Source organism: Carassius carassius, chromosome 16 (genome assembly GCF_963082965.1).
Source record: "Carassius carassius chromosome 16, fCarCar2.1, whole genome shotgun sequence".
Lineage (NCBI taxonomy): Eukaryota > Metazoa > Chordata > Actinopteri > Cypriniformes > Cyprinidae > Carassius > Carassius carassius.
This window is the reverse complement of record NC_081770.1, coordinates 5265421-5277844: the sequence shown is the minus strand read 5'-3', so window position 1 is coordinate 5277844 and position 12424 is coordinate 5265421. Positions and strand designations below refer to the sequence as shown.

General features: G+C 36.0%; 1 protein-coding gene across 7 annotated transcripts in view; it reads left to right on the top strand.

The window, feature by feature from the left end:
• Positions 1 to 1373: 1373 nt before the first annotated feature.
• The window catches only part of LOC132159495 (calcium homeostasis endoplasmic reticulum protein-like), a 32772-nt gene continuing 21721 nt past the window's right edge, over positions 1374 to 12424 (top strand). For all 7 annotated transcript variants that reach the window (XM_059569023.1, XM_059569022.1, XM_059569021.1 and 4 more), the window contains exons 1-7: positions 1374 to 1761; positions 5119 to 5246; positions 6869 to 7006; positions 7099 to 7250; positions 11280 to 11391; positions 11487 to 11576; positions 11661 to 11805. In XM_059569023.1, the coding sequence (XP_059425006.1) occupies positions 1380 to 1761; positions 5119 to 5246; positions 6869 to 7006; positions 7099 to 7250; positions 11280 to 11391; positions 11487 to 11576; positions 11661 to 11805 (1147 nt within the window). In that variant the 5' untranslated portion in view covers positions 1374 to 1379. The remainder of the gene's footprint in view (positions 1762 to 5118; positions 5247 to 6868; positions 7007 to 7098; positions 7251 to 11279; positions 11392 to 11486; positions 11577 to 11660; positions 11806 to 12424) is intronic.

Sequence of the window (12424 nt, the reverse complement as noted above, 5' to 3'; positions counted from 1 at the left end):
CTATTTACCAATTTATTTATTAATTTGCCTATTTTCAAAAATAGTTGAGTGTTCCTTTGAGTACGCAAGACATAATAAAGTGCACATGAAGGATTTTTCTGCAGAATTGGGCTACTTTTGGGCTGCCGCGGATTTAAGAGACCACAAAAACGTGATATTTTGCCCCTGAAATGCTAATTTTTACCAGCTGATCCCCACCCAAAAAAATAAAATAAAAATAAAATAAAATAAAATTGTATTTAACCCTTCAGAATACTTGTCATTTAAATATACTTAGTTTTGGGCTAGCTTTGAGTAGCAATTGGGTGGGTTTTGTTGTGAAAACCTGGCAACCCTGCGTCATAGTTCCACTACACTTATTGGGCTATTTTGAAAATGCAGTCACAGGAAAAATTTCCCTCCACCACGGATTGCGTGGGCTAGTTTTATAATGTACTGCGGCCACCTTTATTGCATCGTTTGTGTCTCCCTAAATGAGTGCATGAACACATGAACTTCATCTCTAGAGCCTCTCTGAGAGTCACTTGAGAGCTTTTCACCATAAAAACTTCAAATGAAAAACATAAACGTTAAGAAATTTGAACAGAAACATTTTATCAAACATATTTTTTTGGTCTTGTGCAGGATCTTACTTTACAAAAAAATAAAAATGCAACGTTTTGTTGTAAATTCAATTGTTTTATATTATCTTATATTTTACTTTATATTCTTAAGATAAATTCAATTGTTTTAAAAAGTTGTATTAATCCATTTCATCAGACATGATTTTTGATGATAAATGTGTATAATCATAAAATACTTAAAATGGAAAACACAGAATTTAGGGGAAAATAAAACAGATTTCATAAGGCCCTAAATTAAAAGGTGGCTTAAAAAGTTTCATTCGTTCTCAAGGTCTAACAAACATGTGGGGAGCATTTCCTTTCATATGAATGGTAATTGTGATATACATATTGACAGTATGATTATGACTAATTCATATTAATGGTAATTGTGATAGAAATAGTGACATAGTATGACCATGACTTATTCATATTAATGGTAATTGTAATATAAATATTGACATAGTATGACTATGACTAAGTCAGAATATTTCAGGCCATATTGCCCAGCCCTAATTTTAAATGTTATAATGAAAACAAAAATGAAAAAGCTGAAAAATCAATTAAAAATGCACATACTACATATAAACAACCTCGCAAAATTGAAAGACATAAAATAGATAAAATTAAAAGGTTTAGGCTATTTTAAAGTGCATTAATGGAATATAAAGCAGCTGTCAAAAATTGGGCTAATTTAATTTTTTTAGGGTGGATTTTTTTCTGGGACATGGCAACCCAGGCGGCTTTCTGGGCTCATGAATTGATAAACAATTCAAGATGGCACCGTGTATAGTGTTGGCTGGCCTTCACTCGGTGTTGTCTATTTTACAGTTCCTGCTTATATTTGTATGTTTTATTAACCCAAAGTACTCTCTTTGGATTTACGACTGCAAAACTTTGATTCACATTCGTGCACTGATGGCAGATGTCACTCGGAGCAAAAAAAGGACTTTGTCCTCGCAGCAGCCTGGGACTGATCGTCGGCGAAAGCGTGGCAGCCGAGCAGGGAATCATATTAAAGCGAAAGCGGCGGAGGTGCTCGAGAGAAACCAGTTGGCTCGACGAAACAGGCTTCCGAGAGGAATACATCTCACCAATCTGAGTTATATCGAATCGGATGTGTTCTCGAATGGGACTTCATCGCTCCCATTGGAGTCTGGTACAGTACAGATGGCATTGCTCTCAAATAAGGCGTTTGATTAAATGACAACGTGATTTGGATGTTGTTTCTTTCTGAAACCTGGCTTAAAGGGAAAGTTCACCCAAATATGAAAATTCTGTCATTAATTGTTCATCCCCAGGGATGGACTGGATGTCTTAAACGGCCCTGGAAGTTCTCCCGAATAACGTTAGGCCCACCACAACTACAGACAATCACTACTATTTCACAATATTACAGCTTTACTGTATTTATGGCAGATAACATTACAAAAATCATGGTGACTCTGCTAACCAAAACAAACCATCTCAGAAATTCAAATGATTTCCATTACAAACATTACAAACCATCAACTTTTAACCACTAAAACCATTAAAAGGTGTGTTTTGGGACATATTACATTCCCAGATAGCACACGTACGTCTGCAAGATGTCTTTTAAAGATCTCTTGATCTGGGGTGCATTTCCCAAAACCATATGTGCTAACTAAGTTATACAATTTCCCATTGCCAACCAACTAAGTTGCTAACATTTTAACAACTATGCTTTTGGGAAACGCACCCCTGGAAAGCATCTGCTGTCTACAAATGTCTGACAGACGTCTTTCAGATGTCAGTTTTACATACATTCTAAATCATAAACATCTTGAAGACATCTGATAGACATCTATTTGACATCTAAAAGGAAACGTCCTTTAGACATACTGCAGATGTGCAGACACCGTAAAAAATATGTCTTGTAGATATAAATGCAGACGTCAAATAATAGACGTCTATGAGATGTACGTGTGCTATCAGGGTTAGGATTTAGCGGCTTTAACAAAGCCATGAATAGAAGGTTACCAATTACTAGTAGAGACCAACAGACACCATTACAGTCACCCGATACAATTATTATTACAAACAGTAAAACCATTACAAATTATGTGGGAAAAAAAAATTACATGAAATGTCTGGTTAGATCTTTTACAGTTTTTCCCTGTGGGAACTTACTGTTAACCTATTAAAAAAAAATCTATGTAGCATTTTTACAAAACTTTACAGTTATAATTACACTTATATATTATTACACTTATGTATATGACAATGATAAACATAAACCTAGAATCTAGAACTGCGGTCTCTTTATGAATGAGTGGTAGATTCATACCAGACAATGCGTAGTGTTAAATAGCTGTGGACGCTCGGACTATGCTTTCTGGGATTTCACTATAGTGCTGTGGGCAACATTAGGGCTGCCCGATAAATTGAAATGAAATCGTAAATTTTAAACGTAAACAACGCTGATTTGATATTATTGTTTTTGCGCACAAAAAAGTATTCTCGTAGCTTTGTAAAATTACGGCTGAACCACTGGTATCACATGGACTATTTTACCGATGTCCTTGTTACGTTTCTGCACCTGGGAACGTTTCAGTTGTATTGCTGTCTATGGAGGGTCAGAGAGTTCTCAGAATTAATCAAAACAATCTCAATTTGTGTTCCGAAGATTTGGAACGCCATGAGTGTAATTAATGACAGAATTTCCATTTTTGGGTGAACTAACCCTTTAATGTCGGCGAAATGGATCCTCTGATTTAACTTTTTCCAGACAACTATTCTAGGGGTGTCAAAATTGCTGAAAAACTAAATTTGAATGCACTTAGTGTAAATAGACACTCTGTTCAAAATATATTGATATTTAAAAGGCATAATTTCAGAAGCTTTTGGCTTCTTAATACGCTAAATAGCTAAATACGCCTCGCAGAAGAAAACCAGGAAATCCAAATAGTGGTTGCTGAATAAACAGAAGATTAAACTAGGGTTGTGCAAAAAATCGAAGGCGATTTTCATGCACATCTAGTCAGTAAAGGCGCTCCTAGTATGTATCCAGCACGGCAGTTCAGATCAGGATTGCCAAGTTTTCAAAACAAAACCTGGCCAATTGCTTCTCAAAATTAGCCCAACTAAATCGCAGTCGATTAATCGTGCTGCTCTACCCCTAGAGCTACTGGCCGGGGTGGCAGACTTGCTTGTGTCTATTGGAAATTTCCTTTTAGATGTCAAATACACATCTATTAGATGTCTTTTAAGATTTTTATGATCTAGAACGGTAGTAAAACTGACATCTTACAGACGTCTGTCAGATGTTTGTACACAGCAGATGCTTTCCAGATCAAGTGACCTCCGTGGTACAATAAGGATTTTATTCAGCAGTTTTCAGAGTTTTTAATCGCACGTTGTGCCATGTTGTGATATTTTAATTCTTGGGGATTTTGTTATTCATGTGTGCTCTCTGAATTAACCTATGTTTTTGTTTTCGAAATTCTTACAATTGGTGGAGGAAGGCTTGCACTCTATTCATTTATTAACTACTTATTCAGTAACACTAGCTTGTTCTATTCTTTTCCTATTTAATGTTTACTTTTTATTATACAATTTTTAAAAAACCTTGCTACGTTCACTGCGTTAAGCCAACTTAGACTTGTTTAAGCCCTTGCATATAATTGCTCTTTTATTTTTCTTCTATTGTATTGATTTGTAAGTCACTTTGGATAAGTTTCTGCTAAATGTAAATATATAATTGGTTGAAACTAAAAAAAAACTCTCCTATTTAGGAATTTGAAGAATTAATAAAATAGGTCAACCAAACATGATAATTATCTGAAAATATTCTCACCCTTAGACTGTCCTAGATCTAGATTTGTTTCTTCATCAGATTTGGAGAAACATAGCATTACATCACTTTCTCAGCCATGAATCCACTGGAGTGAATGGGAGCCGTCAGAATGAGTCTAAACAGCTGATAGAAATCCTCAAGTAATCAATTAAAATCCATCATCAATGCATTTTTACTTATAGTGAGACTTGTCTGAATTTACAAAGTGGTCTGGTCTGAATTGTTCTGAAATCTGCACAGTCCAAACTGTTCTAAATGGATATGTGGATGGATCTTCTTGATGTGAGAGACAACAGGAGATGGACTTTTTCACTGGAGGATTTATGGATTAATATGGACTCATATTTTGACCAGAAGCAACAGTATGAAGTTAAAACGCCTGGGTTTGTTTCTAACACGCAGCTTTTTGCTTCTCAAGAGATTAATTGATGGACTGGAGTGGTGTGGATTACTTGTGGACTATTGTGATAATTTTATCAGCTGTTTGGACTCTCATTCTGAAGACGCCCATTCACTGCATAGTATATTGCGTATATTGGTGAGTATATTTTCAGCAAATTTTAAAGCTGAGAACGTTACTTCCCTGCACTGTTTTTTTGCTGCATACATGATATCTAAACTTGTGCAGCTTGATTTCACTTGATTTCATTTCCCCTCAGTTATTTGCAGGCAGTTCAATATGTCATATCCCCATGCTAGATAAAGAGGTCGCAGATGTTCCCGTGCCGATTCTCCCGCCGCCGTCCACGCCGTCTGTGGAGGAGCTGATCCAGCAAAGCCAGTGGAACCTGCAGCAGCAGGAGCAACACCTGCTCAGCCTCGGACAGGTGTGTGCACTCTTTAATGTTATTTTTAGTAGGATTGCACCGATACCACTTTTACCAGTACTCGTCCGATACGATACTTTTATTTTTGGTATTCGCCGATACAGAGGACCGTTATTCCGTCTCGTGACTGGCGAAGGCAAACATCATTAGCGTGGGCATGTATAACATTCTTACTGAATTTATGCTTAGCATTAGCCAGCACTTTTAAATTTGTCAAGATGTCAGGCACTCTGGCTCCCGGTAAACATTGGACTTATATTGATTTGCTGCTCAAGAATTTTTGATTATTATCAGTGTTGAAAACAGTTGTGCTGCTGAATATTTTTGTAGAAACTGTGATACATTCTGTTTTTCAGGATTCTTTGATGAACAGAAAGTTTAAAAAGAACACTATTTATTTAAAGTAGAAATCAATTTAAATGTCCTTTACTGTAACAGTATTAAAGGGGTCATCGGATGCAAAATTTGCTTGTTTTTGTTTTGAAAGGGTTCATAAGATGTGCGATTATGGAGTGTTACAAGCTCTTGGTGCATAAAGAAGATCTGTTTTCTTTTCCTGATAAAAGTGAAGTCAACCCCCCCCCCCCAAAAAAACTGCTCATTCTAAACATGCCTTCACATGTCTACATCACGATGTGGGAAGATTTGCATAATGCCGCCCAAATCTTCACGCAAAGAAAGTAGGAGTAACATCACAGCAATTATTCCCGTCACATGCTTGAGGTATTCTGCCAAGCACAAAGCACTGGATAGCTGGCCAATCAAAGCACACCTCACATTTCAGACCGATGAGCTTTCTAAAAATCGACGCGTTTCAGAAATGCGGGTCATAGAGGAAAAACGTAACAAAGTATGTTATAGACTTTTCATTAAACCCTAAAGAATCATCAACCTTCAACTTTAGGTTGAGTTTAAACAGACTGCAACTAGTCCAAAATGTGGCCGCAAAGTTACTGTCAGGCACTTGGAAAAATGAGCATATTACCCCTGTATTAAGAGAACTACATTGGTTGCCGGTTTTCTATAGGATTAATTTTAAGATACTTTTATTTGTTTTTAAGGCCCTACATGGTAATGCTCCGATATATATAGCTGATCTAATCCAGGTGAATAAACCAAAGAGAGCACTGTGCTCCGAGTCATTAAACCTCTTGGTAGTCCCGCGGACGTATAGGAAAATGAGAGGAGATCGCTCTTTTGCAGCCACTGCTCCCAAGCTGTGGAACAGTTTACCTCCTTATATCAGAGAATGCTCCTCTCTTACAGAGTTTAAACGACAACTGAAAGCTTACTTTTTCACTTTGGCATTAGATCATTCATGAGTGCTGTGCTAGTGGTGTAATAGGTAATTATTAATGCCGCTTGGATTATAAGGTTGTCTATGGCAATGTTTAGAATTGAAATGTGTTTTTATGATTGCTAGCTTACTCTTTGTACAGCACTGTGGTCAACTTCTGTTGTATTATTGTGTGCTTTATAAATAAATTGAACATTGAACATTGAACTTGTGGAAAATGAGCATCCGATGACCCCTTTAATTTCATACCCAAAAATAGTGTTACTGATCCCATACCATTGAACATTGATATATTTTGTTAAGTAAATGTGTTTTGGGGTTTCAGGAGCAAGTGACGGCCGCTATCTCTGTGGCGATGGAGCAGCAGATGCAGAAGCTGCTGGTGGAGACACAGCTGGACATGAACGAGTTTGATAACCTGCTGCAGCCCATAATAGACACCTGCACCAAAGAAGTCATAGCGGTACGAGCCAGGAAACTTGCTTCACTCACGGCACTCCCACTCTGTCTGATATGCCTCAGATTAGTCATTATCTGGTTATTTCTCGTTCTCAGGCTGGAAAGGACTGGATGCTCAGTAATGCTAAAACCCCGCCGCACTGCGAGCTGATGGCGTCGCATCTCAGAGACCGCATCATTGCAGACGGGGCGCAATTCGAGCTCCGCCTACACCTCATCTATCTGACCAATTGCGTCCTGCATCACTGGTGAGAGATGGAGATTTTATCTGAACTGTTGAGTCAAATTATAAAGCATTTTGAATAATTAAATCAGCTGTTTGGGAAGTGTTATTTTAGTATTTTTATTATGCTATGATAGTATTAAAACATTAATATTTTGAATTCGTTTTTGTATTTTATGCACGTGCAGTTTTTCTTAGCTTTACATTAGTGGTGGGTATAGATTAACTTTTTTAATCTAGATTAATCTCACTGTGATCTTGAAATTAATCTAGATTAATCTAGATAAAAATGGCTCATTCGAATTCTGCCGAAGGCATTCAGAATATGTGTGTTACCCAAATAAAATTGACAAACAGTAAGTCTTTGAGAAGGGGTTTATCAAGCTAGGTGGTGCATTAGAAAAGGGGCTCATCTCCTGTTTCCAAAATGCATCACAAAGTTCTTGAAAAATTCCACATTGCACAAGGTGCAAACAACCTTACGCCTGTTTCACACCAATGTTTACGTTTTTTTTTTTCAAGTTTGTAGGTGTCAAGGTACAGACACCAAATAATTAAATGTAAAATAGCACTGGATAGTCTTCAATGTAAAAATGCAATATACAATCATCCAACATTTATTCTGACACCTTCATCATTTCTCACATTACAGTTTTGCTATATATATATATATATATATATATATATATATATATATATAAATTATATCTGGTGTCTGAATAATTTTTGGTTTGACTATTAAAACTACAAAGTAATTCAGTCAAGAGCAGTGGGTGATTTTCATTTTCTTGGATTAACATTACAGCAGCTAGTAGCTAAATTAGGCGCGGTCACTTTAAGAGACGATGAACGCATCCAATATAATACACATCCCATTTTTTTTCTCAACTGTTTACTTTCACTTAAGAAATAACTGACAGTTTTTTCGAGCATAATTTCCAAGGTGGATATTTTGACATATTTTGTATGTATTTGTTGGCACAAGAGCAAACATAAGCAAATTCAATGTTCAAGTGTTTTGAGACGCCTTTCTTTTCTTTTCGCTGTCCATGATATGCGGCTCTCTCTCTCGTGCACACCGAACACAGTGCGCGAGTAACCAGCTGCTCTGTTCAGCTTTTCCGCGTCTTGTTTTTGGATGCTTTAATGTTTAAATCGTCAAGCGGTAAGGCTTAAAAACACGTGAAAAAGATCAGCTTTCGTGATGATGCACAGCAGTGGCCCGTCAACTGTCCTGAGCATCTTTTTAGGCTGACCTCAGCCAGTCGGTTATATAAAATATCAAGGTGAAAGTCATCATAGCTTGCTTAGTATAGACCCAGCTCCCAACCCAACTTTGAGAATAGATTAATGGCGATATTTTTTTTATAGCCCGATAAGAGTCTCCCGTTAACACCGATAACGGCCCACCACTACTTTACATATATTATAAGTATTTACATATATTTATACAATTATATATTATAGAAAATATTTATTTATAGGTAAAAAGTTACAATATTTTAATGTTAAAATATTTTTTTTATACTTAATATAGTTTTTAATTTATTTGAATTTTAGTTTTAATCATTTTCTTACTTTAACTTAAACTAAATGAAAATGTTGCATTGAAAACTAACTGAAATAAGATTTCAGTTCATGTTTATTTTAAGTTAAAATGTTTTTTTATAATTTTAATTTGATTTAATTATTAGGGGTGACTTTAATGATTTAGACATTTGCAACACTTTTTTTTAACACGTACAGATTGGTTCTATGCAGCCGATCTGTTTCGCAGTTCTTTAAACTGTTGGTTTGGCTTGCAACTCACTGTTCACAGGCTTGCAGTGCTTTTGACCATCTTTTAGTGAAAACAACATGCCAAAAGTGTAAGCGCGGAAAAATGGAAGTATGAAATGCAGTTCTATTTATTTTGCTTTAGCATGAAGCTGCAATTTCACAAAACTTGAATTACACTTATGAGTAACAGTAAAAATCTGCAAATCATTTTTTCTTGCACTTAAAACGCGATTTACACCTTTACAAAGCTTATCTTGTGCATGCAAATTTAATTTACGCTTACAGTCTTATGTACACTTCCACAACTCTTACCCTGCGTATGCAAATTTTTTAACCATTAAATTACCTTCATAACTTACCCCCTTGTGGTTCCAAAACTGTAAAGCTTTGTTCATCTCGGGAACACAATTTAAGATATTTTGGATGAAAACAGGGAGACTTGTGACTGTCCCATAGATTATTGTCTCATTCTAGGCAACCAAGTATCTGTATATCTCGTGAGCTAAGTCTGTATGTCACACACCTATTGTTCAATTCAATTCAATTCAAGTTTATTTGTATAGCGCTTTTTACAATACAAATCAGTACAAAGCAACTTTACAGAAAATTATGTTTCTACAATATTTAGTAGTAGCTTGTAGTTTGTGCACGTTTGACAGGATTTTATAAAAATAAAAATAATAATAATACAAGACGTAGTCAGCTAGATGATGAACTATCAATATTATTAATTAATAGTTATTATATGATGCAGTCACACATGTAGCAATAATTGTTAGTTCTGTTTGTTGATTCAAGGTTAGCATCATCTGGGGTCCTCTGAGGGTCAGCATCATCTCTTCTCAGGTGTTCTGGATCCAGACTGGAGCTTGTGTAAATCCTAGTTAGCAAAACATAGAGACAAAATAGAGACATCATTAGCATAGCTGCTGATCCAACAAAGTAAAATTAGTTTAACCCAAGCTAAAGAATAAAAATGCAGATGCAACTACATTCACAATTTAAGAGATACATTATTCGAATGCTTGGCGAAAGAGATGCGTTTTTAATCTAGATTTAAACAGAGAGAGTGTGTCTGAACCCCGAACATTATCAGGAAGGCTATTCCAGAGTTTGGGAGCCAAATGTGAAAAAGCTCTACCTCCTTTAGTGGACTTTGCTATCCTAGGAACTACCAAAAGTCCAGCGTTTTGTGACCTTAGGGTGCGTGATGGGTTGTAGCGTGGTAGAAGGCTAGTTAGGCACGCAGGAGCTAAACCATTTAGGGCCTTATAGGTAAGTAATGATAATTTGTAACTGATACGGAACTTAATAGGTAGCCAGTGCAGAGACTGTAAAATTGGGGTAATATGATAATATTTTCTTGACCTGGTAAGGACTCTAGCTGCTGCATTTTGGACGACCTGTAGCTTGTTTATTGATGAAGCAGGACAACCACCTAGAAGTGCATTACAATAGTCCAGTCTAGAGGTCATGAATGCATGAACTAGCTTTTCTGCATCAGAAACAAATAACATGTTTCGTAGCTTGGCAATGTTTCTAAGATGGAAGAATGCGGTTTTTGTAACATTGGAAATATGATTTTCAAAAGACAAATTGCTGTCCAATATAACACCCAGATTTCTGACTGTAGAGGAAGTAACAGTACATCCGTCTAGTTGCAGATTGTAATCTACAAGATTCTGTGTGGTGTTTTTTGGTCCAATAATTAATATCTCTGTCTTATCCGAATTTAATTGGAGAAAATTATTTGTCATCCAATCTTTTACATTTTTAACACACTCTGTTAGCTTAGATAATTGGGAAGTTTCATCTGGTCTCGTTGAGATATATAGCTGAGTATCATCAGCTAATTCCGTATTTTCTAATAATATTACCAAGGGGCAACATGTATATTGAAAATAGAAGTATCATATTGTTGATGAGTGGTAATATAGCTCATCATTTCCCAAGTGGTATGATACAGCTTTCATTCTTCAGGTCAATCATATGTTCATGAAAAATAGATCAGTTTGAATAAGGAAAGCGGTAACTTTGTCATAATATCTTTTCAAATGTTAAAGTTGCCACAGTCGTTGCATGATTTTGTGCTGTGCTTTATTTGTATCATTTAGTTTTATTAGTTGAATACATAAATAATTTGAAAGATAATAATTATATTGTTTAACAAGTGAGACCAAAAATGTAGCTCTTAAAGGCTTTGAAAGTCCTGGAATTTAATTTAGCAGTTTCTGTATAAAGCTGTATTGAGCAGAACCTTAATTTTTCTCCACAGTCAGAGGAATAATCAGAAGGATCTTTTGGCGGCTCTTCAGAAGGTCGTGGTTCCCATTTACTGCACCAGTTTCCTGGAAGTAGAGGAAGATAAGCAGCAGAATATCACCCGCGTAAGATCATTCCCATTTCTTCCCATTTTGCAATTTCTTTATGGTGCCAATTTGACTTGTAGCAGAAAACGAGTGGTTGCTCTTCATGTTTTCAGCTGCTGCTGCTCTGGGAGAAGAACAGTTACTTTGATGACGTCACCATTCAGCAGCTTCAGAGTCCAGCCCTGGGTCTGAGACAGTATCAGGTGCAGCTCGTGCTGTCAGTGTTTATTTTCTGCTTAACTCTGGAGAATGTGTTCCTCATGCTGTCTCTGTTGTGTGTGGTCCAGGCGTCGCTCATCACGGAGTATGCTCCGGTGGTGCAGCCCATCCAGATGGCCTTCCAGCAGCAGATCCAGGCTCTGAAGACACAGCACGAGGAGTTTGTGAACAATCTGAAACAGCAGCAGACAGCAATGGTGACCTCTCAGCTTGGTAAAAAATTATTTTAAAAATATTTTTTTACAATATGTTTTAATAAGCTATTACATTTTATTTTATATATATATTTTTTTAATATTATAATGTAATTATATATTTTTTGTCTTCATTTTTTAATTATCTTAAGTAAGTGTTAGGTCAGTCTCGTAAAAACATTTGACATGTTTGGGGTAGGAATTTTAATGCTTTTATTCAGCGAGGATGCATCAAATTGATTGAAAGTGACAGTAAAATCCATTTATAATGTTACAAGAGATTTCTATTTCAGATTTCTATTTTCGGACAGCATGCCAAATACGCATAACCTACAAAACTGTATTTTTTTTTAAAAAATTTAATAATATTTAACAATTTTAACTTTGGTCGGTTTGATGAGCAGAAAAGACTTCTTTTAAAAAGAACATCTTTCCAACACCAGATTGCATATGTCAGTTTTTACATAACGTGTTTTTATTCTCTAGTTTGTTGTGATGATTATTTTATGAGTGTGGTCTTGTGACATCATTTCCAATCATCTTTCTTTTTATCATTTTCTGCCTTTATCATTCCCAAGTTTAGAGCTTTATTAGTCTTTATGAGGTGATGTGTTATGACTGCAGAGGTGCTTCACATA